The 27,787-nt window shown below is 41.9% G+C and overlaps 1 protein-coding gene across 9 annotated transcripts; it reads right to left on the minus strand.

Moving 5' to 3' along the window:
- Positions 1-48: 48 nt before the first annotated feature.
- On the minus strand, positions 49-27,175 carry lipeb (lipase, hormone-sensitive b). Of its 9 annotated transcripts, XM_069537742.1 has the most exons (16): positions 27,004-27,132; positions 26,492-26,522; positions 22,572-22,612; positions 17,464-17,705; positions 16,342-16,626; positions 15,572-15,662; positions 15,164-15,190; positions 14,274-14,419; positions 13,707-13,892; positions 12,669-12,821; positions 9,719-9,863; positions 8,295-8,522; positions 7,130-7,315; positions 5,589-5,770; positions 4,623-4,889; positions 49-4,048 (listed from the first exon to the last, which is right to left on the minus strand). In XM_069537742.1, the coding sequence occupies exons 1-16, from the start codon at positions 27,089-27,091 to the stop codon at positions 3,644-3,646; spliced, it is 2,703 nt and encodes a 900-aa protein (XP_069393843.1). In that variant the 5' UTR covers positions 27,092-27,132; the 3' UTR covers positions 49-3,643. The 9 variants fall into 9 exon arrangements, with proteins under 9 accessions (XP_069393843.1, XP_069393844.1, XP_069393850.1 ...); XM_069537743.1 differs by lacking the exon at positions 15,164-15,190 and having other exon boundaries at positions 27,004-27,131; XM_069537749.1 differs by lacking the exon at positions 26,492-26,522 and having other exon boundaries at positions 27,004-27,107.
- Positions 27,176-27,787: the final 612 nt, after the last annotated feature.

Raw genomic sequence — 27,787 nt, forward strand, 5'->3', positions numbered from 1 at the left:
TGACCAATTTAAATAAGTTTAATTCATGAGTTTGGACACAACAGCACATTCATGGGAGAATATATTTATTTAGATAAAAATCAACAGAAGAAGAATCCAGCCTAATTGTGGCATATCAGACAAACACTGGTATGAAATCTGCAAATGCAGTCCAAGAAAAAAAAGGAAATCATTAAATCTGATCAACAAATCTGAAAGTAAAAATATCTACATGGATCATATAATACACATTCTTTTTTTTTTTTAATTCACAGGTTTGCACTTGTGGTGTTTTCAATAAAACAAAATAAAAAGGTAAAAAATAAACTTTAAAACAACTTATGTTCCAGTCTATGGCTTGTTTTTTGAAAGGATATTCTTCTTCTAAATCAGCATTGCATTTTACAGTGCGGAGCAATTTGCATATAGGCTGCAGGACGACTGGCATCGACTATCACCTGCATTTTCAAGGATACCAGTGAACAGCAAGGACAGAACATTACACGTTACAAGATTCCTCCTGCAGTATTTGGTTCTGTCTGAAATTAACTTTAAATGAAACTTATCCGACTGAAATGAACATTCACTCCAACAAAAATAATCAAGCTTCAAGGGGTGTAGTTAAATCTACTACAGGACATGATATGTAAGTTGCTAAATATGAAGTCCAACCTTGAGGTGATTCAAACACATTGTATAACAAGAAACAACCAATTAACATGAAAAATAGTGTGATGCTGGTGTGCAGCTGTGAATATTGACCTAAAGGTTGAACCAACTAGCTCACTTTTGCAGCAGCGTTGCATTTTTCATTGCACTTCATTGAAATCAACTCAGGGCAAAGAAAATCTCCAGTGAGAGCAGCTTTCCAAGAGTAAAACAAACAACAGTCGAGGTATACAGTACAAAAATTGAACCACTGAAACTAGTTTGTACTCACAGGGAGGATTTGGAATCGTAAAGATGCCCTGTGGATTGTTTTCACACAGACTGTGAAGCAGCAACACTGATTGAAACAGTACTGAATCAGACATTTCAGCTGGTAGTCACTGGCAGCACGTGGGCATCAGCGGAGCCATAATAATGTCCGGAATGGGAGAACTAAATGAAACACTGAGATACTCTTCAGTTCATAAACGCCTCGCAGGCTCCGGTCTGTCAGCAGCAGGCAGCTTAGCCTGACACACCTTGAGGGGAAGAGTCACATGAAGGTCAAAACACAGACAGGGAATTCATTTGACACAATTTTCTTTTCCTCGTATAAAAAAAGTGCTGATGGCCGATCAAACCTGCTCGTCTGTGCTGGATCTTTCACAAATAAACCTGCTGTGCCAGAGGTCCGACTTCTCCAGACAACAACAGATGATTTATGTAGCTAATAGTCTCGTCTGTAAGGTGCCATTCCCAAACGACACAAACAAAGCAGACGTGAGCTCACGTTTCTACAAAGACTAATGTGCACGTGCAGACTCCACTTGAGCCGCACTCACAGGCACCAAGCAAAGGAGGAAAAATACAATAATAAAAGCGACGTGTATAAGTTTAAGCTTAAATACACATCGTGGATTGTCATACCCAAACCACTGCGAAAGTGCAGAGTCAGCATTAGCAGTGAAGCAAACTTCAACCCAGCGCATCTGAGAGAATGAGTGTATTACTCTCTTCCTCTTCACGGCCCTGGTTCTCTCCATCAATCTGACTAAACATATTGCGGTAAGTACTCGGAGCTGACAGAACTGAGCATGGCCTAATCCTGTAGCATGACTTTGCTGCTGAAAATCCTGCTCTTCTACAGGAGGGAGGATTTTGCACTCGAGAGCTTCGGATAAATCCTATTCATCACACAGCATCTCTCTCTACAGACCTGGCAACCTCAGCCCCGTCACCAGGCAAGGGCAGGACAGTGCCAGCATTGTTGGCATCTATATTTAGTTGGACCTGATAGAGAGACTGACCCTGCGAAGGACATTTTAGTACACTTCAGACTGCTTGAGTGGCATCTCGCTCAGAGGAGTGTCCTTGGGTTATTGAAAACAAAGTCAACCCCAAATGTGATGGTGGGAAGCAGAGAAGAAAATCTGGACCTCCACTGCCAGCCCCTTCAGCTGGCCAAACACAACATATGTGGCATTTACACAGCACGCTAACAATCTCTTTCCTCGGTCAGTGCCCTCGAGTGTTCCCTAAAAGCGTCTGATCTGTGGAAAACGGTTGTTGGGCAGGAAATCCCCTGGCCCAACAGAAGTGGTACTTTGCCACAGTGCATACGGTGCAGGAAAGTAGTGAGCAAGAACACCTGCCGAGGAATGGGAGCAACCCTCGGAGAAAAGTCAGTGCAGTGAAGTTTAAAATATGTATTGATAGCTGAGGGCTGAGCTCTTCGCTGCCCACCTCCCTCTCTAACATCAGTTCTGCAGAGTAAGAAGGTCAAGCAGCCTTTTTCAAAACTTAAAATAAAAACATTTTGCCTGTTTCAGGCAACTCACAGCACTGATTGAGGATGAGTTTTCAAGCACGTACTTGTGTTCCAAAAATGATGCGTCTCAGTGCATCTCCACAAATCCCACTGTAGCATCAATAAAATGCAATATTTGCATTAATAACTTCAGCACAACAAAAAGCACCAGGCAGCATCTCGATAAGAGACTAAGTCGCTGTGGAATATTCCACATGTGCTCTATCCCATCAGTATGCATTAGTGAGAACAGGGCACGAGTTTAATTGGACAGTCCCGGGATGTCAGAGCAGCAGTGGCTAAAGAGGCAGAGGTAAATATTAAACACATTCAAAAATGTGGAATTAACAGCATAAGATTATATTAAACAAACAATATAACGCACAAATCAACATGGGAACCCGTCAAGATTCAGATTATACTCCAATACAAAAACCAAAAAATATAAATAACAAAAGTAAAACTACTGCATAGGGTTAATAATATGATTAAAAACTGCATCAGAATCTCAAGATGCAAGTAAATCAATTCCTCCAGTTTGGAGCTTTTGTTGTTGAATTTTACCTTTTAAATTCTATTTTAGAGAGAGTCCACAGAGTTATCATCCACAACGTGAACTGCATCGACTGCCAAGCCACCATAATGAAGAACACAGTGCAGAGTTATTAAGTGTGATTCAGAGTGGCGCCCTAAAGGACAAGTGGCCATTTTGACAGGGATGTCTCTATACAGAAACATATCGTGTGCCCACCACCGTCTGATTAGGGCCTGAAATGACTGCGTCGGCCTGGATGATTCACCCGTTCAGGCTTCGTCTCAAGAATCTTCTGCGCTGCTTTTAGCCTGAGCTGCCAAACAGCAACTCTGTTAATTATGTGTGCTACACGTGTGGGTGAGCGCTGCTCTTTGATCTAAGTAGCTTTTAAATAACCATTCGATTCTTTAACATTAGTGTCTTTAGTGGGCGTGTTCATTTTTTTGTCTGCCAAATTTGCGTTTGTGCACAAACAAGTGGCAGAGGAAGATTCTGTGTTAAAAAGGGACATTCTCCTCTACTACCCCTGTCCCCTCTTTTCTTGTTCATAGGATCATTTCTCTCTCGTCCTTTTAGACACTGCACTGCCTACATCGGTCTGACTTTCATTTATTCTTTCTTCCTTCCTTCCCTCGGGGGAACATCAGTCCTTGTTTTTTTTAATCTATCCTTACTTAAGCTCCAATACCGCCAGCATCAGTGCTATTCTGAGCTGCCACAGTAACTAAGTCCTCCCCATCAGCAATTTTGACCCCACGCCCGACATCTTGCTCCTCTTCCTCGATAGGACCAGTAAAGAGGGAGGCACCCTCCCCAGAAGAGGCTGACACACCCCTATCGGTCCGTTCCAGCTTTCGGTGCTTGCGCGGCTCTGGGGGGGTGTCCTTCTGGGTGAAGACAGCGCGGATACGCTCCACGCAGACGTTGGCAGCCTCTCTCGTCTCCTTGGAGAGCTGCGATAGGCTGAGGAAGCCGTGGGGGAGGTCGTCCACCACACACAGAGTGACAGGCTGGTCCAAGTTCCTCAAACGCTTGGCAAACATCACAGAGTCATCCAGCATGGGGTCTAATGCACAAGCCTGAGAGGGGCAGAGAGAGAGGAAGAGGAGGCGAGCGGGAGGGAAGGGGCATAAATGCTTAAAATCAAATTAGGATTCACTTCAGACATGTCAAGAATCTTAATGAAGGGATGAAGAAAAGGAAGCCAAGCGTCCCACTCTCTTTTGTCCCCACTGTTGCTGACTCACTCTAGCCACTTTAAAATCAGAACCTCATTTTCATATTAACTCAACCTAATCCATCTCGCACATCACACTCCATCTCGCTGTCACAATGTTGGCAGTGTGCAGTCGTGAGTGCTCTGTCTGTATCTCTAAACATCTTGAAGTTGCCTCATTTTCCCTCTTAAACACCTTCTCATCCTCACTTTTCTTCACCGTGATAGACAAACGGTCCTGTTCTTGCTCTGCTTCTGTATCGTATCTACAAAGTTTAAAACCTGTTTCAGTGACCAAAAAACCCCAAAACAATCATTCTCACTGAAGGAAAAACAAGTTGCAGGGACCAAAAAGATTGTCGGTCATCTTTAACTGGTGGAATAACGTGCATCTCTTTATCATTCTGTTGATCATTCAAATGGTTTGTTCTTCTTACCACTATATGTACAGGTGGCAGGCCTGTCAACATGCTATCAGGGGCCAGAAGAGGTGAGCAGAAAGGATCCTTGACCACTGGAGAGCTATTCAACTTCATCTCAGCCAGCTGCTCTGAACGCAGAGGTTCAAACCCAAGGGGGAACTCCCTGCAGTGCCCCAGCTCTGATCCCTCCTCTCCAGCAGGTGGTGGTATGGCCACTGAAGACAGGTCACTGGACATGGAGGGATCTGCATCCTTGCAGAAGAAGAAATTCACATCCTCTGGCTACATGACAGAGGGAAGGAGGAATTAATCAAGTTGGGTTGGACAGCAGTAAGTGGTCAAGGTAGAATGGAATGTCAGGGAAATAAGAAATAAGAGGAAATAAAGCATAAAATATTTGACAGGCAAACTTGGTTATATATATATACACACACACACTCACAACACTTTGTCCTTGTGAAAATCTAATAACCTTGGCTCTGTGCCTGACAGTCTTGGCTGAACAATCCCCATTTCAAGGAGGAAAAGCATATTTAAAATCTTACGTCACCTCTGCTTGCTATTTATCCCAAGCCAGCCACTAATCTAGTCTGCCTGTATAAAAATACATGCAGGGATAATCTGCAATGCCTTGCCAGTACCTGCACAACCAAAAACTGCAGGGTAAAAAACATTGTTCCATACAGGGCCAAAATATTTGTGCTGACAAAATATTTGACCTCTTTAATACTTAATGTGAAACCATTTTAAGGCCAGATGTATGAAAGCAGACATGATCTGATTATAGATAAGAGGCTGGTGTGAGTTTACACAGCAATGGAGCTTCATCATCAAATTCCAGACCAAGATCAATTTAATCACAGGTTAAATTCCGACTAACAACTCAGTGTCCCTTTGAGTTAGCAACTTAACTTCCTCTGGATAAGAGCATCAACTGAGAGCACGCTAATCTCACTGTAAACAAGTTTAGGAGAAACGTACAGTGCGCTCAGACAGCAGTGGTGTGCTGTGCAAAGTGGAGCTGCTGTGAGATCCCAAGTCCTGGCAAGTCTGGCTCTTCACAGATAATTTCCTGGTGGGGAACTCTGAGAGTTCGGAGGGCACAGGGGGATCAGCGTGAGGAGAAGAGATGGACGCCTCTGATATGCTCTTCCTCACTGCATCTGTGACACAGAGAGAGGGGAGATAAAGGGAGGGTTAAGTGTCTAAGAGAAAAACAATGAGAATGTTTATTAAAAAAAATGAACAACAGCCATCTAAATTATAAAATGTACGAGGGATTGAAAGGTCACTCTAATTCACTTGGGGCCAATAGCAGTTGGAGGACACAGGAAATTAAATACACAGTAGTACACAATCACTTTTACTTCTTCTAGTGTTTCCACTTATAGTATGTCCTCTGGTTGAAAGCCAACAGTTAAAAGCCTAAAATGCAAATTGTAATATCAGGAAGAAGAGCAGAGAAGTGGGTGGAGGAAATTCAAATAATGCTGTCATGGTGATATCATCTGCCTGCCCTGAGCCTTCAAAACACAGCTGTAAGAGTCGTCATGGCTGGTCTCCTCACAAAGAGCTTCCAATCTCCAATCCCTTCAATAATGAACCATCTCAGCACCCTGATGGCCGTTTAATAATGTACACCCACCAATGACATTCTCATCAGTTTTGGACTTGCAGCTGTGGAGGTGTCACCTGGCAAGGCGGACACCAGGGAAATTACAATCTGCAACCAGATTTAAGGTGCCGACAGTTAACAATGACTGTCAAAGCCCTGCTGCTCCAAACAGGTGAAATGATATGAATGGGACAGCCGGAGTGTTATGCAACTCGGAGGGATAAAGTGATAAATGTTGAGCTGAACACTGAACAAAGGGGATTGGCCTCCTCCATATGGGGTTTATATGAAGTTTGGAGGGAGCTGAAGTTGTTGAAGTCATATTATTTAAATAAATGAACACACTGAAAACTGGAGCCCAACAGATGTATCGGTTGGCCCATAAAAATCTGCTGAAATGAGCCTTTCAGAATAAACAATGCAGAAAAGATGAGGATTATATTCATATTTTCTGTTAAAAAATTATTTTCTCGATTCAAGTTCTATGTTTTGTTGCGTTTTCTTTTTGTTTATAATTATTTATAATAGTTTATTGTTAAACTGTAAAATATCAAGTATTAATTACAGTTGCTTGTCATAAAAGTTTGACAATAACATCTTTGGAATAATTGCCTATGTTTATATGTATGTAAATCTCCTTTTTTTTTACCCCGAAATATTGGTAGCGTCCCCTAAACTTCATATTTTTAGAGCTTTTCTGAAAACATGGGCGGAACACACTCCCTCTCACTGAGATCTGATCTCTGTGTCTAGATATGATCAAAGACATAAGCAGATAGCATCTATAGACAACTTTGAACACCAAAGCTCTCTGTCAAAACACATTGATACCACCCACACATCATTTAAAGTTCTTGGCTGGGTGCATATGAAAGCAAAAAACACCCATGCACAGAAGGTGGTTTACCAGTGGCTCCTGGTGGCACCTCTGCAGCTGCGCCAGAAGAAGCTGGAGCTCTGTTGTGATCCAGCAGAGAGTGGATCCAGTTGGAGGCTCCCTGTCGGAAATCTCGCAGCATCAGCGCCGTGTCTCTTCTCACCAGGCTCAGTGTGCTCACTTTCTCTACCTGCTTCTCAGTCTGTGGCTCATTGCCTGGAGGAGGAAGAGTTAGGGGGGGAAAGAGAGATGTGAAAAGTGTGATAGCAGTGTAAAGATACTGCTGTGGGGGGCGGCTTCAATGCTGCAACCCAGGAATTTGTATAAGACATAGCAATACAAATAATGACAGTGAATATTATAAGTCTTCCAGTTTGCTTGTTGAAAGGAGACTTAGGAAAGACGATATCTCTGTGTAAGAATTGGAAGAGTTGGCATATTCCTGTCGTCCTCTTCAGTTCTCCTTTATGAGACAAAGTTAGTCAAGTGACTAGCAACAGTTTATTCTGCAGATTACACGCATCAACGGCAGCAACAGAAAAAACAAACAATAACAGAATAAAGTGCTGAATTGTTTTTGTAAGGGAAGGTTTTTCAGACACAACTATACTTTCTTCTGAAGGAATTTTACTGTCCTAAAGTTTGATTTGTCAAATAAATATGAATGAAATCATTTTTATATTATATAAGTATTGGATTACAAAATGATTGAAACAGATAGATTCAAGAGGGCAGAACAGTTTTATGAGTAATACTTGTTTAGTCCTGTACTAAAAGTGAATTAATGGGCAGTGGAGTTCAACAACAAAAACCTACTCTATCTTAATTTTTCCAAACAATTTAGTGATTTGGTCATGAATTGATTAAAAGTATTAAAATGAGCTTGACAGCTATAAAATGCCAATTATTGCTCGGCTTTTACAGCACTACAAATTGAATATTATATATATATATAATATATTTTAGAAAAGATATTGCTAACTTTTAATGCTACAAAAATATTTAGCATCATTATAAACAAGCCATCAATTAGTCTGAATTATCATGCTGGGAGCATCTTTGATGCAAACAGCAGAGACAAGCATAAGTGCTGGGAAGTAAGAAAATGGAGGAAAATCTAAAACTGAATTCTCAACTTCATTAGATAAAAAAGAAACCTGGCTTGATTTGTTTAAAAGCACGCACACACACACACCTGCGTAGGCACTGAGACACCTAGAGAGCACACTGAGCGGAAGCAGGGGATCCATAAGTGAAAGCAGACGGGAGGGAGATGCGTAGGCAGTCAGCAGGGTAGCCGGGTAGGCTGCCACGATGCCATCTGGCATTCGAACACCAAAGGCAGCCGCTCGCATCGATGTCGTCAGACACAAATTGCCTCCCGCACTATCCCCAGCCAGACATACTTTCTCTCCGGTCCATCCTGCAGAGATAAAAATGGGATGCTGAGTAAAGAAGTGAAGAGAAAAACTGGAAGAAACAAAAGTGAATTCATGCGGAAAAAATTAGATATTGAGCATGAAATAAATGTGAAATCCAGAGAATCAAGAAACAAGAAACAGGATCTCTTTTCTCCACCATAACACTGCTGAATATGTGGCTGTTGCTGAGGGGGTGTTGTCTCACTGACTGCCTTATGACCGTGATATTGTTGTACTTCAACATTAATATATTGCAGTACAGTCACTGTTAATTTGACACAGTGTGCTTCAGCGATCAGATTTACCCGAAACCGACCAGATGTCTTTAGTTTTCTGCCTGAATATTGAGCATCGCAGCAATTTGTACCAGACTACAGAGCGACGCGTACAGAACAAGACATTGCACTGAAGCGTGATTACTTTCAAAGTGATGAATGAATAAGGGAATTGGAAACTGGAATAGGTTCGTTTTTTACTCCACTATTGTGACTAATAAACAACTTGATTTCCTTTCATGTGCACAAGGCAGCAGTATTCAATTACAATTCAAAGTCCACTTAGCCAAAATGTTCTCAAGTAAAGGTTCAAGCTGAGGAGACTGTGAGGTTTACAAATAATCCCTGTACTCTAGTAGTAAAGAGATGTAATGTTAAAATATTAAGAAAAAAATACAGAACAGACATCAGAATAAAGAGTGTAGTTCGAGTTTTTTTTTACAATACATATCACGAGACGATTTATGATGAATGCATATGGTGTGCGTGTGTTCGAGAACCCTATACAAGCAAAATATAGAAATTGATAAAATAGAAACACTCCATCCTCGATTATTCATTAATATTGGTCTAAGGGGAGATAAAAGCCAGCATATGAACAATGTATGGTAACACTTTATATTAGAGAGCACACAAAGTGAACATTTCCAAGCACTTGATTGTAATCCATGTACAACAACTTCCTTACGTACCATCAATAAGCAGTAATTAGGAGGCTATTAAGGGAAAACTGTTAATCGATGGAGTAGGTGCAGAATAAGGTAATTAAGAATAAGGCATTAATAAGTGCTTTATAATGACTAATAAAGAGCCAATATACCTCTAATATCCATGCTAATAAGCGACTAGTTAATGGTTGATATGTGTTCCCTAATATAAAGTGTTACCCAATGTATAAACAAGGCTGTGAGATGTGTCGGTACCCAGTAGGTGGTGGTTTCTCAGAGCCCAGCAGTAGGAATAGAAGCACTCCTCCAAGGCCCTCGGAAAGGGGGCTTCAGGGGCCAGGGAGTAGTCAATTGACAAGACGGGGACACCAAGGTCCTGGGACCAACTCTTCAGATAGGGCTGCACAAGACAAAGGTATGGAGGGGTGAATTAATAGATTGAAAAACAGTCAAGTTTCAAAATGAATATGTTGTTAAGTTTATGAGAAACAAAAAGCAGCAACAATAAAACACAGAGACAGGGAGACAAAGAGAAAGTGTTGTGGTAAAGAGATGCATTGTTAAGAAACAAGGATAAAAAGATACAAAGATTATATGTCCCTCTGATGTCATCTGTCTGCTTTCTAGTTTATTGTCTAGACAGAAGGGAGAATCAGGGCTGCACTCACAGTCATCACTGTTTCATTTCTCCTCATTTGGTAATAACAAAAGTGTCTACATGTCCAGGTTTGCAGAGTATAAAAGTAAAAGACTGACAAGGGGATAGTGTGGATTAACAGTGATAGTCAACAAAAACAAAAGTGGTCTCTGTCAGAATACTGAGTGCGACTTTCTCTCCAAGTTGCTACAGTCACGTTACGTTTTTACTATTCTTACACCAAACTAAGGAAAGTACTTTACTTCAGAACTGCAATGCAGTGACCTTGAAATGCGAGAAAGGCATCAAAACTTATATCAAAATAAACTTTCCTTCCCCTCTCTTCTGTCTCTTCCAATACCTATTTTGACAAGTTATGACAAGGCTGACAGTGGAGGCGACAGCTCTCCATTCACAATGCCGGGAAAAGCAAGTTCATGCATGACGCATCACCAACCAGTGATTCGTTGTGAAAAATAAAATAAAAAAACAACAGCTTCAGCAGTCAGCTGTGCTGTCTTAAAGAACCACCTGTCACAATCAATCTTATCGTGCGACTTGCTGACAAGCGAGTGTGTGCATACAGTCCAAGCACTGTTAAGGTCAGGCAGTGTGGGTTTGTGCGAAATAGCAAAGGTAATTTTAAGGTGTGTGTGTGTGTGTGTGTGTCACCTGAGTGTAAACAACAGCCATTCTTAAAGAGACGAAAATGAGTGTCAACATGCGGCTCCATGAGCAGACCAGACAGTTTATCATCAGTCTACATAAAAATAGCAAAGCACTCACAACAAACACACAAGGGGCACGTGTGTGTGTTTGCTGGGCTGGGACCAAGGCTGGTTAATTTTGTATGACGCACACTCACATCCGATTCACCAAGTAAAGCACACACGCACTGTTCAAAGGGTTGTGGATCTGTTCTCCAAGCAGGAATTAATGGGAGCTGCAGTCACTAGACTGACTCTAAGACAGTCAGGAAGAACAGTTAATCAGCGACTTTTACCTCCTCTGTCCAAACAGTGTGTGTGTGTGTGGGTGTGTGCCAGTGCGTGTGCATATGTGTGTGTGTGTGTGTGTGTGTCCACGCTGCTAAATTCAGAGATGCCAGGACATTCATTCCTAAGATCTCAGTATTTTTGGGCAGCAAGAGCACAAAAGGTTCCTGAAACTGAAGTCGAGCTCTCAATCTCGCCCAGAGGACAGGAGAGATAGGATCAAGGAAGGGATAAGGGATATGAGAAGTACAGAAGACAACATTGGGTTCTGCCCTCGGAGAAACTTTCTCTTTGTCTGTCCTCTCTTCCTTGGCCTTGCCTGAGGGATTAAGCGAGCAGAAGGCACCCAGTAAAATCAGGAAGCAGGAAAGTACATGTCGCCCAAATAAGACAGGAGAAAGATGTGGAGAAGAACACTTAGAGAACAAAAGGGATTTTGTTAGATATTAGAAAGAGTGAGACTGAGGATGTAAGAAAAAAAGAGAGCCTAGAAGAAGAAGGGACAGGGATAGTCTGACAAGTTTTGCATTAGTGCCCAGGGTAATCTTTCTCTGTAGGGTTGAACAGGTCTCCGCTAATTCGACATGACAGCCTGCTCACCCCCCTCTCTGATTGCTCCCTCACATCCTTTGGTTGCTATGCAGCCGCAGATCAAGGATGCGCATGTCCTTGGTGATTTCAGAGAGGCCTGTCTTGAAGTGGCTATAAGTAGCCTGGGGCCACATAAAGATTGCACATAGCCACAGATGACCACACCAGTGTAGGTAAATAGGTGGGGCATCAAAATAGACAGGTTAGACACTTCCTGAGGCTACTACTTTATAGTCATTGATATAAACTATTGATTAAAGTGGTTTACAGAACATTTGTTTTACAAAGTAATTACAAGAAAGTGTTCAATCACAGTGATCTATAAATTAGTTTCGCTTTTAAAAAGTAAAAAGAGGAGTGAGGATAAAGTGAGTGACAGGAAGCAACAATTTATGTGAAAGAGAAGAGCCAACTTTTTGTGCACTTCACCGACGAAGAGGGCATGGAAGGAGGTTAAAGTGTCTGTATTCATTTTTCAGAGATTAATTACAATATAATTAGCTTAAAGGCTCATTACGTACCACACTACTGACAGAGGAGGAGACTCAAAATGGAACCCCCCCTGTTCCTCCACTGTCAACTAATGTATGTCTCCTCGTCACTTTAATTAGCTGAGGTTCAATTACGATTTGCCTGAGACAGTCAGAATGTGAAGTATGGAAGGGATGAGGTGGGGAAGTGGATGGCGGCTGTGGAGATCCAGACTTAAATTTGCACAGGTGTATTATAACAAAGGTGCAGTGATGTCGGTATGTGGCTACGAGGTTTCCAATTACAAATTATACCTCTGCTTCCTGCATTTTGATCAAATAATCCATTGTGAATATCGCAAATAAGTAAAAAAACATGCATATACAAACATGTGAATAGAGTTTTTAGAGTTAAACTTTCCTGCAAAATAATAATACACTGAATTTCTAGTCCAAGCTGAAGAAACTCCAAGAGAAACTGAGTTAGATCCAGTTGGAGAGCACCAATTTACCTCATGGGACTTGGACGTCTGGGCCACAAAGCCCCCTCCATGGAAGTGGATCAGCAAGCAAGGAGAAGAGGGGAGTCGCTTGGCCTTCAACCCCAGCGACAGAGAGATGGATCCTCCCTCAGAGCGGGAGAGAGATAGCAGGGTTTCACTGTCCTGGAAAGAGTGAGACAGAAAGGTATTAGTCTAAAAAGGTCAACTAACAGACAAACAACCATGGCCTATTGTTTAGATCTAATATTTCAAAAAACATCACATGATGACAAATCATGACGTTTGCCTCATTCTCAGGTATTTTCTGCAAACAAAAGCTTTTTTCATTCATAGTATATTTTATTGACAGGGGTCCTTTGGGAGAGTGATTAAATGGCTGTTCTGCAGTAGCTTGCTGTCATCCCTTCCTGCTCCTGCATGAATGCAAGCTAATTCCCATTCATCAACAGAAACAAGGAGGGAGGGAGGCTGTGGGTAAGAGAGAGGGTTTCTGCTGATGCAGGCTTGTAGTTTGCAACATTAAAAAGGACACTGTTGTTTTTCTGGAGCAAGATCAATGGCTGAAAGCGTTTGCTGATAACACGTCTGGTTAAGCACCAGTCTACAAGGGAAGGAGAACGAGCTCAGAAGGAGAAAGGGAGTCTCTAAAGAGAATTAGGGTTGGAGTAGGAAATCTGAGAGTGATACCTATGAAGGAGGAATAGGCTGAAAGATAATGAAGAGGATTAAATCCAAGGGGACACTTCAAAGCTGTCGTTTACTTGGGCAGCTCAGAAAAATACGGGACATACGAAATTTACTGTTAAATAATTTAAATAATTTGTTTTACTGGAATAGGCAAGGTCGTTTATAAAGACCCAGTGGAGGAAATTTGTCACAAACTAGGTCACACAACAAATACTTAACAGTGGCAACAAGGATGTAGCTTGAGACACATAAGCAGCAAAGCTAGTAGAGTTTTGCATTAAGTTTGAGAGTGTGAAACTTTTTTTTTATTGCATTTTCCTCAACAACCCTGGAGCATAAACTGAATGATGATTTAAGTACCTGTCCTTCACGCAAGTCATAAGAGATGAGCCTCATCTGAACTGGAGCAGTGCCAATGTGCGCAGACGGTGGAGAAATGGTTACAGATACTCTGTGGTTGGCCGCCAAGGGAAGGTCAAAGGGCACAGGGGGCACAGAGAGAGGCCGGTTCACCTTAACCTGAGTGGATGTCATACTGGCCAGACTCTGGTGGGAGAACGGTGATGGAGAAAAAGAGAGCGAAAGAGATGGAGAAAGAGAGAGAAAGACACAGAGATTACAAGTTACAGAGAGAGTCAGGTCATTGGAGAGAAAGAGAAACCAGATGAATAAATCATGAACCCTATTGAATAAATTGAATTTCACTCTATTATAACTAACAGCCTGTAGGCCAAAATGCATAATGATAGAAAGGTACATCCTACCAAAGGGAAGTAAAACATCCCTGATACCGTTTTAAAATTAAAAACGGGGCAAGGCACTTATCTGTGCGCATGGGTTAGCAATGACAACATGGTTATATTACAGATGTTTTAGGAGCGTATTTGTTTGTATATGTGTTGAAGGAAGCATTAACAGTCCACTCACCGACGGGAGTTCAGTCTCAGTAATGTTCCAGAAGGTCTTCCAAAAATGGACGTCCAGGTTCTGGGTGATGCGTTCAAATTCCGCCCCTCTCAACTCAGGGTCAATGGCGTACTTCCCTGAGGTAAAGAGCGAGCTGGCTGCCACCCCTGGTGGATGGAGGAAGGAACAGAAAATGAGGAGGGTGTATAATGTGTAGGAGACACCAGAGACAGGGTGAGACAGGAAAAGATATGAGAGTAGAGTTCAGAGAAAAGAACAAGTGTATGATTGAGGAGGTGGAAAATGGGAATGAAAAGTGGTTTGCGAAGACAAAGACAGGAGCTCAGAACAATGGGTATGAGAACAAAGACAGAAACTGTAGGACGGAGGGCAGGAATGATGGAAAATCAGAATTGCTAGTACATTTTAAGGGAAGGAAGGTGAAAGGTTGGAGGAAAAGAAAAGCTTGTCAAAAGAGGAGTGTGACAGTGCTAAAACACAGCAAACGTCAGAGATGTGGTTTCAATTGAGACAGTCCAACTCGACAGGGTACATTTGCTTTTATGTCGTCACAGCTCTAACATTTTTGCCACAGGATGGTTCCAGTCTACTGTGCAACAGTCATGTTTGACCAGAGGCACTTCATGGAATTAAAACCAATTCGACCCTACTTTTAATGCAAGGTGTCAGGGATGGGCACAAAGGCAAATGGAAGAATGTGAACTTTTATGTATCTCAGGCTTTAATCTATTGAATGAAATACAAAATAGCGAACAAAGCATACAGATCACTGTACAAGACTATCACGGACAACAAGAGTTGTGGAATAAAAGCAGCTCATATCATCATGTAGCCTCTCAGTTCACTACAGAGGACTACGAAGAAGGGGCACGGGGTTCCAGTACACTCACCATATGGTGCAATACCTCCTGCCTCCACTTTGAAGCAGCAGAGAGCACAAAAAATCCATAAGAGATGAACGATTCCTTTTTCAATGTTAAATAATTACGTGTGTGTGTGTCTGTGTATGTGGTGCAAATGTGTATATGATTGCGAATGTTCTTATTTCTCTGCCTCGGCGCATAACTGTGCGCGTGTTCAAAGCATTTTGAAATATAGACGAAACACACCAGCTAGCCTTCAAGATTCTAAAGGATGAAAGAGAATCTAAAATCCAAACACACAACATCAAAAAGGTACACAGTCGGGGGCCAAGGAGCAATGTAAGAGAGGCGTGGGGATGGATGAGTACGATCTATGAATGACAACGAAGTAGCTGGATGATGAGAGAGTGCAGCTGCAGACAAGATTATGCTGACCTATTCCTGACTGATGGCGCTTGTAGTTCTCTCCAAAGGCCACAAGGCCGATAGCAATGGTCTGGAGACAGGGTCGGATAGATGGAGTAAACTGGTGGAATGGACAGAAAAAACAAAGACAGACTTTGAATTCTAATCAATCAACCAAATTCCAGTTATTCAAGACATATGGTAAATAAAACAGCAATCATTCAATCAGAGAAAGGTTAAACATCAATAATAAGAATATCAGATGAATCTTAGACATTATGAATTAATGGAGACAGAAGACAGGTTTCATCTTTTATTCCCCTGTAGGCTGATCCTCACTTCTGTCCACTGAGGGTTGAGCCTCTCTAGTTAAGATGAATGAAGAACAGAGGCCACGGCTGTAAAGAGGAGCATGTCCTCCACCATCCTTTTTTACTTACTCCATTTTACTTGCCGATTTAAGCAGCAGGAGTCTTTTTTAAGCCCTCTATTCTTTTCCTGGCTTTGACAAATTTAGACTTCTGCCACTACTGCTCTCTGCTCAGGGTCAATCGCTATTATTCTAAGAAGTCAGCGGAGCAATGTATTAGTACTACCTCTAATGTCAACAGGTCACTTGACATCATGTAAGGAAATGAACATCCTTCTGACTCTTTACCTACAGTGGCTTCTTTTATTTCCACAGGCCCACATTTGCATCACATGAAGCCACTAAGCATGCAAGGGTACGACTTCTGACCTCCCTATCCTTTATTTCTTCTATCTGACTACCAGCTGCTGTGCAACGCAGCTCTTCTCACCTGAAAGCCCAGGCAACGGCCATAGAAGCATCCCTTGTGCATAGATGAGTACTCGCGGACAAAGCTCTCGCTGAGGCCACTTTCGTCCTGGAAAAACAAGTTGCCAGAGCTGTTGTCATGTAGCATGCGCTGAGCCAAGTAGAGCAGGGCACGCAGCTGACACAGGGCGCTGCAGTATGCCTCCATCTCCCCTGCATTGTGCGCTACTCTAAAAAAGATGCTGCGGCGATTGGCGCTTATGTAGCGCCCCTTGTGGATGATGTGGAGAATGCAGCAACGCACCACCTAGAAAAAAATGGAGAATTTTGAGAATTAGTTTTTGCAAAATTTAAAATCAACACTTTCAAGACATGCTACCATCTTAATTTTAAAATACTGACAAGCAAAGCCAGTCCGATTAAATTACAAGCAAATTGAGTAAAATGAGTTATAAACAAGCCATATAATATTTACAAAATACTATCTGTAACGATATGCATCTTTGACATATGCATAGTGCACTTATGGTCATTACTTCTTTTAGAAAAATGGATATGTATCATTAACAAGTGTAATCTTGTTCTTTAATTGTGCAATCATTAAAGAGGCATGTCCTCTGGGTCTACTTACATTATAATTAAGATTAGGGTGGTAAGCTTGAAGGGGGAAAAAAACATGTGCTCGCCTGAGAGCGAGCATGTGAAAAGCTCGCTGCTTCACTCGGGTGTTACGGATTACACAGAGTAGCACTATGAGGGTGAGATGGATTAAGAATGTGGAAATCGAGATGCTAGAAAACAGAGCAGGATTCATTTGCTGCTCTGTGAGACCCATTCAGTTGTGGTGGGCTCCAGCCACTGAAGGTCATGAAGTTTCATCAATAAGAGTAGAAGATAAGTACAGTAGGTACAGTAGTGGTAGATATTCTGTTGCTGGAGGACTTTATGTAACCTGATTTGCAACATAAAATCAATCTGTGAAATAAATGGACTGACCTTGAAACAAAGCGTTTTCAAGGCAAAGAGATGCTGGAGAGTAGTTTCTCACAGTGTGGGGAGATATTGATAAGAATGTATTGCGCAATAGAGCTTCACACATCATGACTCATACACACAAACAGAGCTCAAACACCCCACAGCCTACCTTGACCAGCGAACGATAGCCATTAGCAGGTATGTGTGGGTCAAAGTCAAAATGATGGTAAACTGAAGCGAAGCCAGAGATGACCGGCTCCAGACTGCGAGCGTGCTCCTGGATCAAGTTCATTGTATCCACCAGCCGCCGCGCCGCGTCACCCTGTGTTCCTTTGGCTCCTCCTGAGAAGAAAGTGGCATTTTCTTCGCACACGCTGTACAGGGCCGCAAACACTGCCTTGGTGTCCATCACTAGGAGCAGCGAGGGAGCAAAGAAGGTGAAACGGAAAAACACATTAGCTTTATATGAGTGGGATGCATTTACAAAATACGTTGATTCATATGATTATGTATTCCATTAGAGAAACACTTTTCACCAGGGCAAATGATAGCTGAGAGGGGCATGTATGCCCAAAACTGCTGCTCATCTTGGTCCTAATTACACCGCCCTTCTCACCCTGAGTGTATGCATTTGTCAAATCAAAGACACTGTATCATGCTGCACTTTATAGAACTGGATTGTCAAAATGGTATCCCGTTCTGCAGACAATGAAAGGAGCAGTCTGATTTCTATTCAGCATCACACCCGTAACTGTAATCAGCATGTAGACATTGTAGCGGGCAGGATATCAATGGATATGGCCAACACAATGTTCTCTTACTCCTATTAACTAATCCCCCATAGCCTGGCATATGAAAGCTCACTGGCTGAAACGTGTTAAGCAAGCCTTGAAATTAAATGATGTAAATCCAAGCTAAGCAGCAAGAATCCACAGACATCTAGGCAGACATGCATGGAACACGAGGAGAAAGGCAGGGCCCTTTGCTGACGTCATGCTGCTGGGAACAAACGCAGATTAGTCATGCACTGAAAAAAACATATTCACACTCACGTAAGAGTCCCAAAGGGAGGTATACAACTGACAACACACAACTGAGTGGGTTTATCGAGTGTGCTCATATCTTTGCCCTAACATAGCATAACAAGGATCCAGCACCATGACCCTGCTGGATTCCCACTGGTGGACCGAGCTCATCTGTCGAGTCACCTGAGACCTCATTTTCCACAACACCTCCCTCTGGGAGACTAGCTGGTACTAAATGTACAGGGTTACTGGCACAGTGAGACACAGAGGGAAGAGCAGAAGGGACAACAGACACACAGAGAATAACACAAAGTGACAGAGAACAACAGTGCCTTCCAACTAGACTTTTTTAACCTTAGTGAAGGAAACCACACAGTTGACTGTTGGTTCCTCTCTGACCCAAACAGCATCTTGTGTGTGGAACTCTGTCCAGTGGCTTTTGTGTAATCCTGCCTGGAATAAACAAACAGGCAGAGAGACAACATAACCTCTCGGCTGAAATAAACCTCTCTTAAGAATTACATTTATATATATTGAAGTTTTGCTATAATTATTATTTTATGGCACGACCAATTGAAAATGACACTTAAAGAAAGTCTCTGCTGTAATGTGATAAAAAGCTAAAATGACATCAGCCATCCTTGCAATTAGCTCACATCCATCCTCAAACTTTTGTTTTTAAAACTTCAGCGCAGACTACAGCAACAAGGGAGTATTGGGGGGGGGGGGGGGGGATGGGAAGGGAAGCAAGGCAATTATTTTATACATCCCTAAAGCAACATCTCAGGATGTGGTGCTGATGTTGCCCAAGCATACTGCAAAGAGAACAGATTCTTCCCAAGTGAAATATTGTTTTGAGGGTTAAAGAAATAATGGAGCCCTAATCGCACAATTATTCTGCTACAGCCTGCCATTCAGGAAGAGTAATAGGAGAAGCAATTTCAGTTTGCTGGGAGGAATCACAACCCCCGACATCTGAGAGGAGACATTTATCAGCCAGATGACTTCTAGCAAACATACGTACACGCACGCACACACACACACATTTGCACTTATACCATCCTGTGGACTCTCATACACATAATGCATTAATTAGCCCCTTATTCTTAACTTAACCATCACAACTGATTACCTGAACCGAACCTCTGCCCAAACCTAATGTAACACAAAACCTAAAACCAATAGTTAACCCTCATACAGACCTTTAAAGTTGGGAGGTCTGAGCAAAATGTCTTCAATAATATCTATGCCTTAAACCGGTCCTCGCAAAGATAGAAGTACACACGCACACACACATAGAAAGAGTGAGGGAGAAAATAAAAAATGTCTTCAGTCATTGCTCATTTACTAATTTTTCTGTCTTGTTATCCGCTCTCAGTCCTTCTCTATCAGGCACAATTTTCCATTTAGAAAGCTAGTTTGTCTCAATTTAAAAACTTAGCTGAAAATGTTACAAAAGTTTCCTGCAGAATAAACTCCACACTGTTCCTTTGGCACTACTCCTGCCTTAGATTACGCAATCAAACAATTCTGAACACAACTAGAGATGGTCTGATACTGATACAAGCATCGGTAAAGCATCATATACTACTGAAAATGCCAGGACAGGCATCAGTGAGTTTAAATTATATTAGTTTCACATATCACTTATTTTCCAAATACAATAATTTCTGTGTTTATTTTTTGTTAGACTTATCTCCACACACTGAAACTATTGTGTGTATGAAATTTGTGGTTGAGATAGCCTATTGAATTTAGGGGGCATTCCTATTTAGGGGGAAGACAGACTGAAAAACATCTGTGGAGCTAATTGAGCACACTACATAAAGCAGCAATACATAGTGTGGCGAGCCGCCGCTGTCTAATTTGTCCTGTCACAGTTACATTATGGGCCAAAATGTTTGACACTTGAGAATCTATTTCTTCATTACAAGTCAGTGTCTATCCAAATGCTGTGAAGTTCATGCAGCAGCTTAAGGCAAAATTTCACATCAGTTGAACCATGTGAAAGGAATACACTATCAGATAAGAACGTCCCATGACTTCAAGAAAAAGTCAAACATGTTTACATTAAACTCTTCAAATTGTATTGAGGTTATAATCTATAGATGTAGGCACTCTATCTCACATACCTGAGAGCATGGAGGCGTGAATATGGGATCTCTGGTGATATTATTTGAGTTTGGTTCATGGGAAAACAGCGGTCTTTTCCATATTGATCATCCATGCAAAAAGCTTTAGAATGTGTCTATAAATGACATCTCTACAGTTCCAAACAAAAATCAAGCTGTGCAGGGTTGTGAAAAATAATGTTTGTGAATTTGATTGGATGGTTAGCAAGGTGTCTACAGCAATAAACAAGTTCACTTTAAGACTTTTTAATACCACTTGATATACAATTTATTAGTAAACCAGCCAATTTGAATTAAGAAAGTTTGATAATTTTAAAAGTAAAATGTAATAACAAATACAAATACAGCTATCTTTAAACTACACACACAGCATGTATAATAAGCTTTGTGGATTTCATTAAAAAGATCTAAGAGCATTCACAATGACAATAAGTTAAGATCTGACATAAATTCCACCATAGTGACTAGCTCTGTCAATTTAAGATCCTTCTATAGACTACTCCAGATAGAAGGGGCATCATATTTAAAATCTTTTCTTGCATGGTTTGATTTGAATCTGGGGACCGACATGTGTAGAATATTAGGTTTAACAGAGTCTTAAGGAAGGCAGAGGTGAAGGATCAGGGAGAAAGAAGAAATCATACTGAACAACGCAGAAAACATAAGGCACTGAAAATAATTTCATCTAATGACAAAACACAAACAATGCTGGGATTGTTGCCACATCTCGGACCTTGTCCAAGAACACACATGTAAATGTTCTGAACTGGACAACACATTAGGCATTTATTTATTGTTGACGCATTACATCAGCATAAAACTGGAAACACCACAGGACACACACAAAGAAAATCTTATATTCAACTGTTTGCATAACCACTCTCACAGCAGTGTGGCCTCTGGGTCCACAGTGGTCAAGCAGTTACACAAATGCCCTGCTGCAAGAGCAGCTATAGCAGTCAAATCAGATTGGGCGAGCCGCCAGAATTAAAATTACATTGCTTAATTAGAGCAGGGGGAACAACTCTATGAGCTCAGCAAGCCAATAGGAGTTATGTTGACAGAGTAAGCTAGGTGCGAACTTTATGAACTCACAGATCAGCGTAAACTTGTCTAAAACTAGTTTAATGACAATGAAGCAATAACACATTACACATTCTAACTGCAGGGAGCAAATCATATGCAAATATAATGCTAATGAACACCATTGTGCGAGCCGTCCTCTGAGTTTAAACATGCAAGACTTCACCACTGTTTGACGTGAGAAAACAGATCAGCCTCAAACAGAGAAACATTAAAGCCGCCACTGCATCTAAAGCAGAATATGTTAATGAACCACTATGGGATTCACTGAAAGCAAAATGTAAGCCACATACTTATTTATCACCCACGCCTTTTGTGCATTAGCAAGTGTTGTTCATATTCCCAGGCAAATTACATACATATAATTTAAGGTAGGCCAGGGCATCTCTGTAGAACTGCAATATGACATTTTTTTTATTATGTTATGTTTTGACGCTTTTTACTTTTACAAAACAATTGCAGCTCCTCCAATTTGGATATTGAATTTGGCCATATAGTGATGTCAATAAAATTTTGATTTATGTTCATCCCTATTAATCACTAACTTAATAGGAGGGTGGCAAACTTTTGAACATACCTCTTTTTTTCTTTAAATTATTTTCACTGTTTGAGTTTATAAAATAAAAAAAGTCTTTGCCTGTTTGCAAGTTTGAATTGCTTTTAAATTTTCATTTAAAAAGATGAATGAAATATGTTTTTTGCCTCATTGTACATTTGTGTACAACTGTAACAAGCTTCAGCATCATCCATTCTGCCTTACAGGAAAAAGTGGTAACTGTAAGCCGACTGCAACCATTAAGCTGCACCTGGTCTCTCCACATTAAAGATGGATGAGAGGGAGTATTAATAAGTCATGTACAACAACCAACACCAGCGACAGTACACACATAACGACTCCTACGGGGCCCACAAACTGGGTGAATTAAGTGTTTGTATCAAACTACCTTCAGGCTGCTTCTGGCATATAGCATGCAATTGATGGCATACAGAGTAACTACTAAAAAGCTAGAAGATGAAAAAAAAGAAAAAGTGTTTACCAGCTTCTGAGTTCAAGTCTCTGTCCTTGTCTGTCTCCTCTCTTCCACGAAAACAATGAGAGCATGGAGAAAAAGAGACAGAATGAGAGAAAGGGAGGGAGGGATGACAGCGATAATGCTTTCCAATTGGTTTTGTTCTGCCCCTCGCTGTCCGTACGATGTAGATCTTCCCCTCTGTATGTCAGCCTCTGTATGTCAGCCTCTGTATGTCAGCCTTGTCATCACCGATTCTACTCAGAGATGTAATGTGTCTATCCTCTCCCTCTCATCCCTCCCGTGCCTCTTTTAAAAGAGCTGTGCGGCAATGGACAACCTGAGCCGGGTTGACTTTCTCCCTGTGACCATGTACTATTTTGCTATTGGCTGTTCAGCTGCAACTCCCTGTGACTTTCGCCCTAATGGGAAGATTACAGCAGAGACATAAACATGACATAATGAGATGATAACAGGGTCACCATCGTAGGGGTTTTCCCTTTCACCGCTTAAATCTATATATTTAATTTTCACTGAAAATAGCAGTAGAGTCATTATCCATCATTATCATTGTAATTATCAATCAGTTTAATGATGAAAAGTTAATAAAATTAAGAAACCAATAATAGATTATCCTCAAATACTGCTTAATTCAACAAATAATTTTAGACAACCAATTGTCACAATCAACTGATCAGTAATTACTATGATAACATGAATCGATCCAGTCCTGACCCTGTAACTACAGCTGCTTTCAGACAAGCACTGGACTCCACAGATCTTCCATATTTGTGAACACAAATGTCAAACTGAGAGGCTCCTGAGTTTCTGCGGACTTTATCCCCCTTGCCCCCCAAGTATAAAGTCCATTGATATTCCGGGGAAATCTATGTGTGAACACAGCAGGGGCTCCTCTGCTGGATTCATCGTGAGCGAGTGGGGGGGTTACGCTTATAACACGAGACATACACAAAAATGAGAGTTTGTGGTGATAAGAGATTACGATGGTGTCGGGGTGCTGTAAACATGATCTTGTCAGCAATATGTCACTTCCTTCCTCTGCGGCACCCGGCTGCTCCACCTCTCACCTGAATGAGGCAGAGGATTTGATGCTGTTGTGAATGCATCCCTGCAGAGAACCTCCTGCTACGTTGTGCCTGTGTGAAAGGTAAACTCTGTGTAAACTCCGTAGACAATTCTCTGGACTTTACCCCCAGGTCATGTCTGAAAACATCTTAAGTAGTGCCTGTGTTGGACTTTTTATTGTTTAATTGAATTCATGCAAAACCTCCTTTTGTTTGTTTATGCAGCAGAAATGTACCATGTGTGCCAACTCTTGAGAAATATCAATTTTTGACAATGATTGCAGAACATGGACAACATGTTCACACCCTAAATATAGAACAAAATATGCTCTTGGTTCAGACTTCTTGGCTGATATCACAGATAGCCCCATTACTCCAGGGACAACAGTATTCACAAAAGTACAGAGTAAGTTACAGACACATAACTAGGAGACACAAAGAGTAACACCACTATGGCCCTGATTAGATGTTGGGTCGTTTCTTTGGTTTAGTTTTGGTGTAGTTATTAACAAACCAAAAATGTTTTATTATACAACATGTTGCTATTTTCAGAAAGTTTGGTCTTTGGTTTGGATGCCACCTCAAGTCATCATGGCTCAGCCACAACTCAAAAACCAAAGACCAAACTTTCTTGAGGTATAGATGACATTATTAACTAACTGGTGAATCTTCATCAGCCCATATCTTCCTTAATTAGGATCCAAGCCACATAAAAATTGGGCTGCATAGGTTTCTCATATGACCAAACTAGCACACCTAACCCTAAGTGTGATGACTTGATACAGAGTGGCCCGGCAGCTTTTATTCCATGAAAGATATCTTGACAAGTCACAACAGGAAAGGCACAGGATCGCTGTCTCACTGTCATATTGATCAGAACTGCAACCAAACATAACATTATTAGTAACACCTCTGCTTTTCCTGCAATGACAAATCACTATAACATCGGAATGATTAACTGTGCTATTTTCAATGACAAACAATGGCTTGTTTTTTGTTTTTTTTTAATCAAGTCCACACCCATTCTGAGAAAGTCAGTGTTGATCTAAGACTACAGACTTGAAAACACACTGGCTGTCACACCTTGAAGTTGAATGCACCATCCCAGCACCACACAACTATCTGCAATATGCATCTGCAATTTTAAAGTATCAACATTCATCATATGCTTGAACCTGTTTCAAGGCAAAATTCCATCAATTGATCTTTCACATGTTTTTCTTTTACAAGATATGGTTTCTGTTCTTTGCCAGATATCTGACACTCTACAAACACCATGTCCATAGGAAGCAGGCTTTAATAGCAAATAGTGAGCAGTGAGAAGTGCACAAGAGAGAGGAAGTGGCAGCAGCAGGGGCTCTGTCATGTTGTGCTTTGACCCTTCTCCCAGTCTGAGCACAACAAGGCCAACCTGAACAACAGGAAACTAGCAACAATGAGCCACTGCTCTCATCACCAGGACACATATGGCTTCCCTTCAGTTTAAAAATGCCACATGTTTAATGGAAAAGAAATCTAAAGTCTTGGTTCTTGGATCTGACTCTTACTGAGCATATTAGGGACCTCACACAACCATTTGGATTATATAAAATATATGCCAATCTCATTATACAGGCCTAAGGCTATTGTAAACACACCATTCACAAATGGGATGCTAAAAATGTTTTAATTAGTGCAGCAAACACACAATGTATGGTATGTTCTTAGTGTTCTGCAGAGCAAGAGGAAGCCTTTTGAAAGTAGTGGTGCTTGGGGACTGGTTGGATTGTTCCAGATTACAGTGTGACAGCGGCCTAGTTTACAGGAGAATAGAGCCACAGAGGGAGTTCTTTTAGTCTCGACAGCAGATCCACACGGTGCCTGCAGGCAGCGTCCTGCTGGGTCTGATACCTTCTTTTACAAAGTGCCCATTCGTCATAACCAGCATTAAAGAGTTGTACATATGTGCATAGGCAACAGGATTTGGTTGGTTCTTCAGGACATCTCTTATCCAAACGTCTTTTTTTAGATCTAACCTATATTAGATTGTGTGTATTTAACCTCATGTATAACTCCTGAAGATACCTTGACCTGGGTGAGAGTCTTCTCCGATATCTCAGCCTGCTCGGCTTAACACTGTCAAACATTGACACAGACCTACAGACAGACTCATTTCAGCAACAGCAATCACTTTTACACACATTTATCTTTTTTCATATAATCACCACTGGTGCTCTCACCTCTCACATGTGCACTAAATCAGCTCAAATTGTCTTGTGTCTTTATCTTATATGTTGTTAGTTATCATACTTATATGTACTTTAATTAGTACAGTTTATACTCTGATTGTTGTCTGTTATGTGAGTGCACCTGTGGAATACTGTTGTACTCTGTAATCTCCATACTGAGTATGTAGAGTTACTATCTATCACCAAGAGGACGGGAAATCGGAATCTATCGATATAGAAAAGCAGGAATCAATCAACCTATCTATCTCTCTATCTATCTATTGGAAGATAAAGGCACAATATGAATCTATCAATCTATCAACCCACACATCTATATCGAGATATAATCAATTTACCTATATAATGGCACCTTCCCCCAACAAAAAAAGAAACTACAAAACACACACACACTTTCTATAGTTGTGAGGACACTCATTGGCACAATGCATCCTCTAGTCCCTGACCCTAAAGCACCCTTTGACTTTGTGAGGACCAGTCAAAATGTCCTCTCAGTGGTTTTGAACCTAAATTGGCCTCATAACTATAGTAACACACACACACACACACACACACACACACACACACACACACACACACACACACACACACACACACACACAGGTTGATCTAGCTGCACCCCCCCCCACTCTCGTACCTGTTCAGGTGGCTCCTGTCACTGTCAGCAGCTGAGAGCAGAGACACGGGGCGGGACAAGTCAACACCAGAAATAATAGCGTGTGTGTGTGTGACAGACTACATCACTCTACAGCTACACAAAACGGGACACACACACACACACACACACACACACACACACACACACACACACACACACACACACACACACATACATACATACATACATACATACATAACTACACACACTGGAGCTGTGAGCGGCGGAAGCTCGTCACTGCCGGGGGGGTCGACTTCTTTCGGGTCCATTCTCGGTTCATCGTCGCTCTGAACCCTGACAACCATGTGACCCAGCGGCTGACACGCACCCAGCGGCTCAAATCCAGCCGCTCCACTTCGGCTACAGATGCTAACGTAGCTGCTAACGGTTCGTGTTGAGATGGGGGTGGGGTGAGGTTGGGTGGTGGGGGGAGGTTAGCTTCAAAATGGAGACGTTTAAAGCGACAGAGGGACAACACGAGTCACACTCACCCACTGGACCCTCTCTGTGTTTGGACGAGCGTCTTCCATTCACTCCCTTCTCCAGCCTGCTCCCGCCGCCCTTCTTGTTCGACGCCATCTTCGCCCAGTGCTCCGGACAGAGGAGCTCGCGCCGCCTCTCAACTTCCCACCGACATACCTGCCTGGGAGCGCTCAGGCCCCGCCCCGCGCCGGACACCGCAGCCAATGAGGGGCTGCGTCGCGGACCGGCAGCCAATGAGCGACGCTCGAAACGTCAGCGAGCGCCCGCCCTTGTTGCCCGTGGTTCCAGCTTGAGTCCAGTCAGCTGATCGACTTCTCATGAGTTCTCATGAGTTCTCGTGGTTGAACTGGAGCTTCTCGGCTCTTTGGGTTTTCACTGGCAAGAAAACATGTAAATCGACGACGGTGTGATGTGTGTGTGATGTGTGTGTGAGTGTGTGATGTGTGTGTGACGTGTGTGTGATGTGTGTGTGAGTGTGTGATGTGTGTGTGATGTGTGTGTGGAGTGTGTGATGTGTGTGTGATGTGTGTGTGAGTGATGTGTGTGTGATGTGTGTGTGAGCCTGTCCTCTCAGGTGTGGAGATGATTCGTTGTCGCAGCTCCTCTGTGGCTCCATGCTGCTTCATTTATAATATGTGATTTGTGCCAAACCTTTGCACGTGCCAGTTCTGTCATTTTCTCTTTGTTTCTTTTCAGTTGTTTTGAGTGAAAGAACAAAGATGAAAACAAGAAAAAAGATTTCCTTTTATTTGTGTATTTGACACAGTTTTATTGTTTGAGCACTCTCAGCGA

Source organism: Paralichthys olivaceus, chromosome 13 (genome assembly GCF_024713975.1).
Source record: "Paralichthys olivaceus isolate ysfri-2021 chromosome 13, ASM2471397v2, whole genome shotgun sequence".
Lineage (NCBI taxonomy): Eukaryota > Metazoa > Chordata > Actinopteri > Pleuronectiformes > Paralichthyidae > Paralichthys > Paralichthys olivaceus.

Bases quoted from the DNA above. Each gene is read 5' to 3' on its own strand.
- lipeb (XM_069537742.1), bottom strand. From the start codon at position 27,091: ATGGCGTCGAACAAGAAGGGCGGCGGGAGCAGGCTGGAGAAGGGAGTG. The intron at 15,663-16,341 runs GTGAGAAGAGCT...CCATTCCACCAG, and splicing joins GCCGTTGCCTGGGCTTTCAG to TTTACTCCATCTATCCGACC. The intron at 7,316-8,294 runs GTGTGTGTGTGT...TTCCTCCTCCAG, and splicing joins GTGTCTCAGTGCCTACGCAG to GCAATGAGCCACAGACTGAG.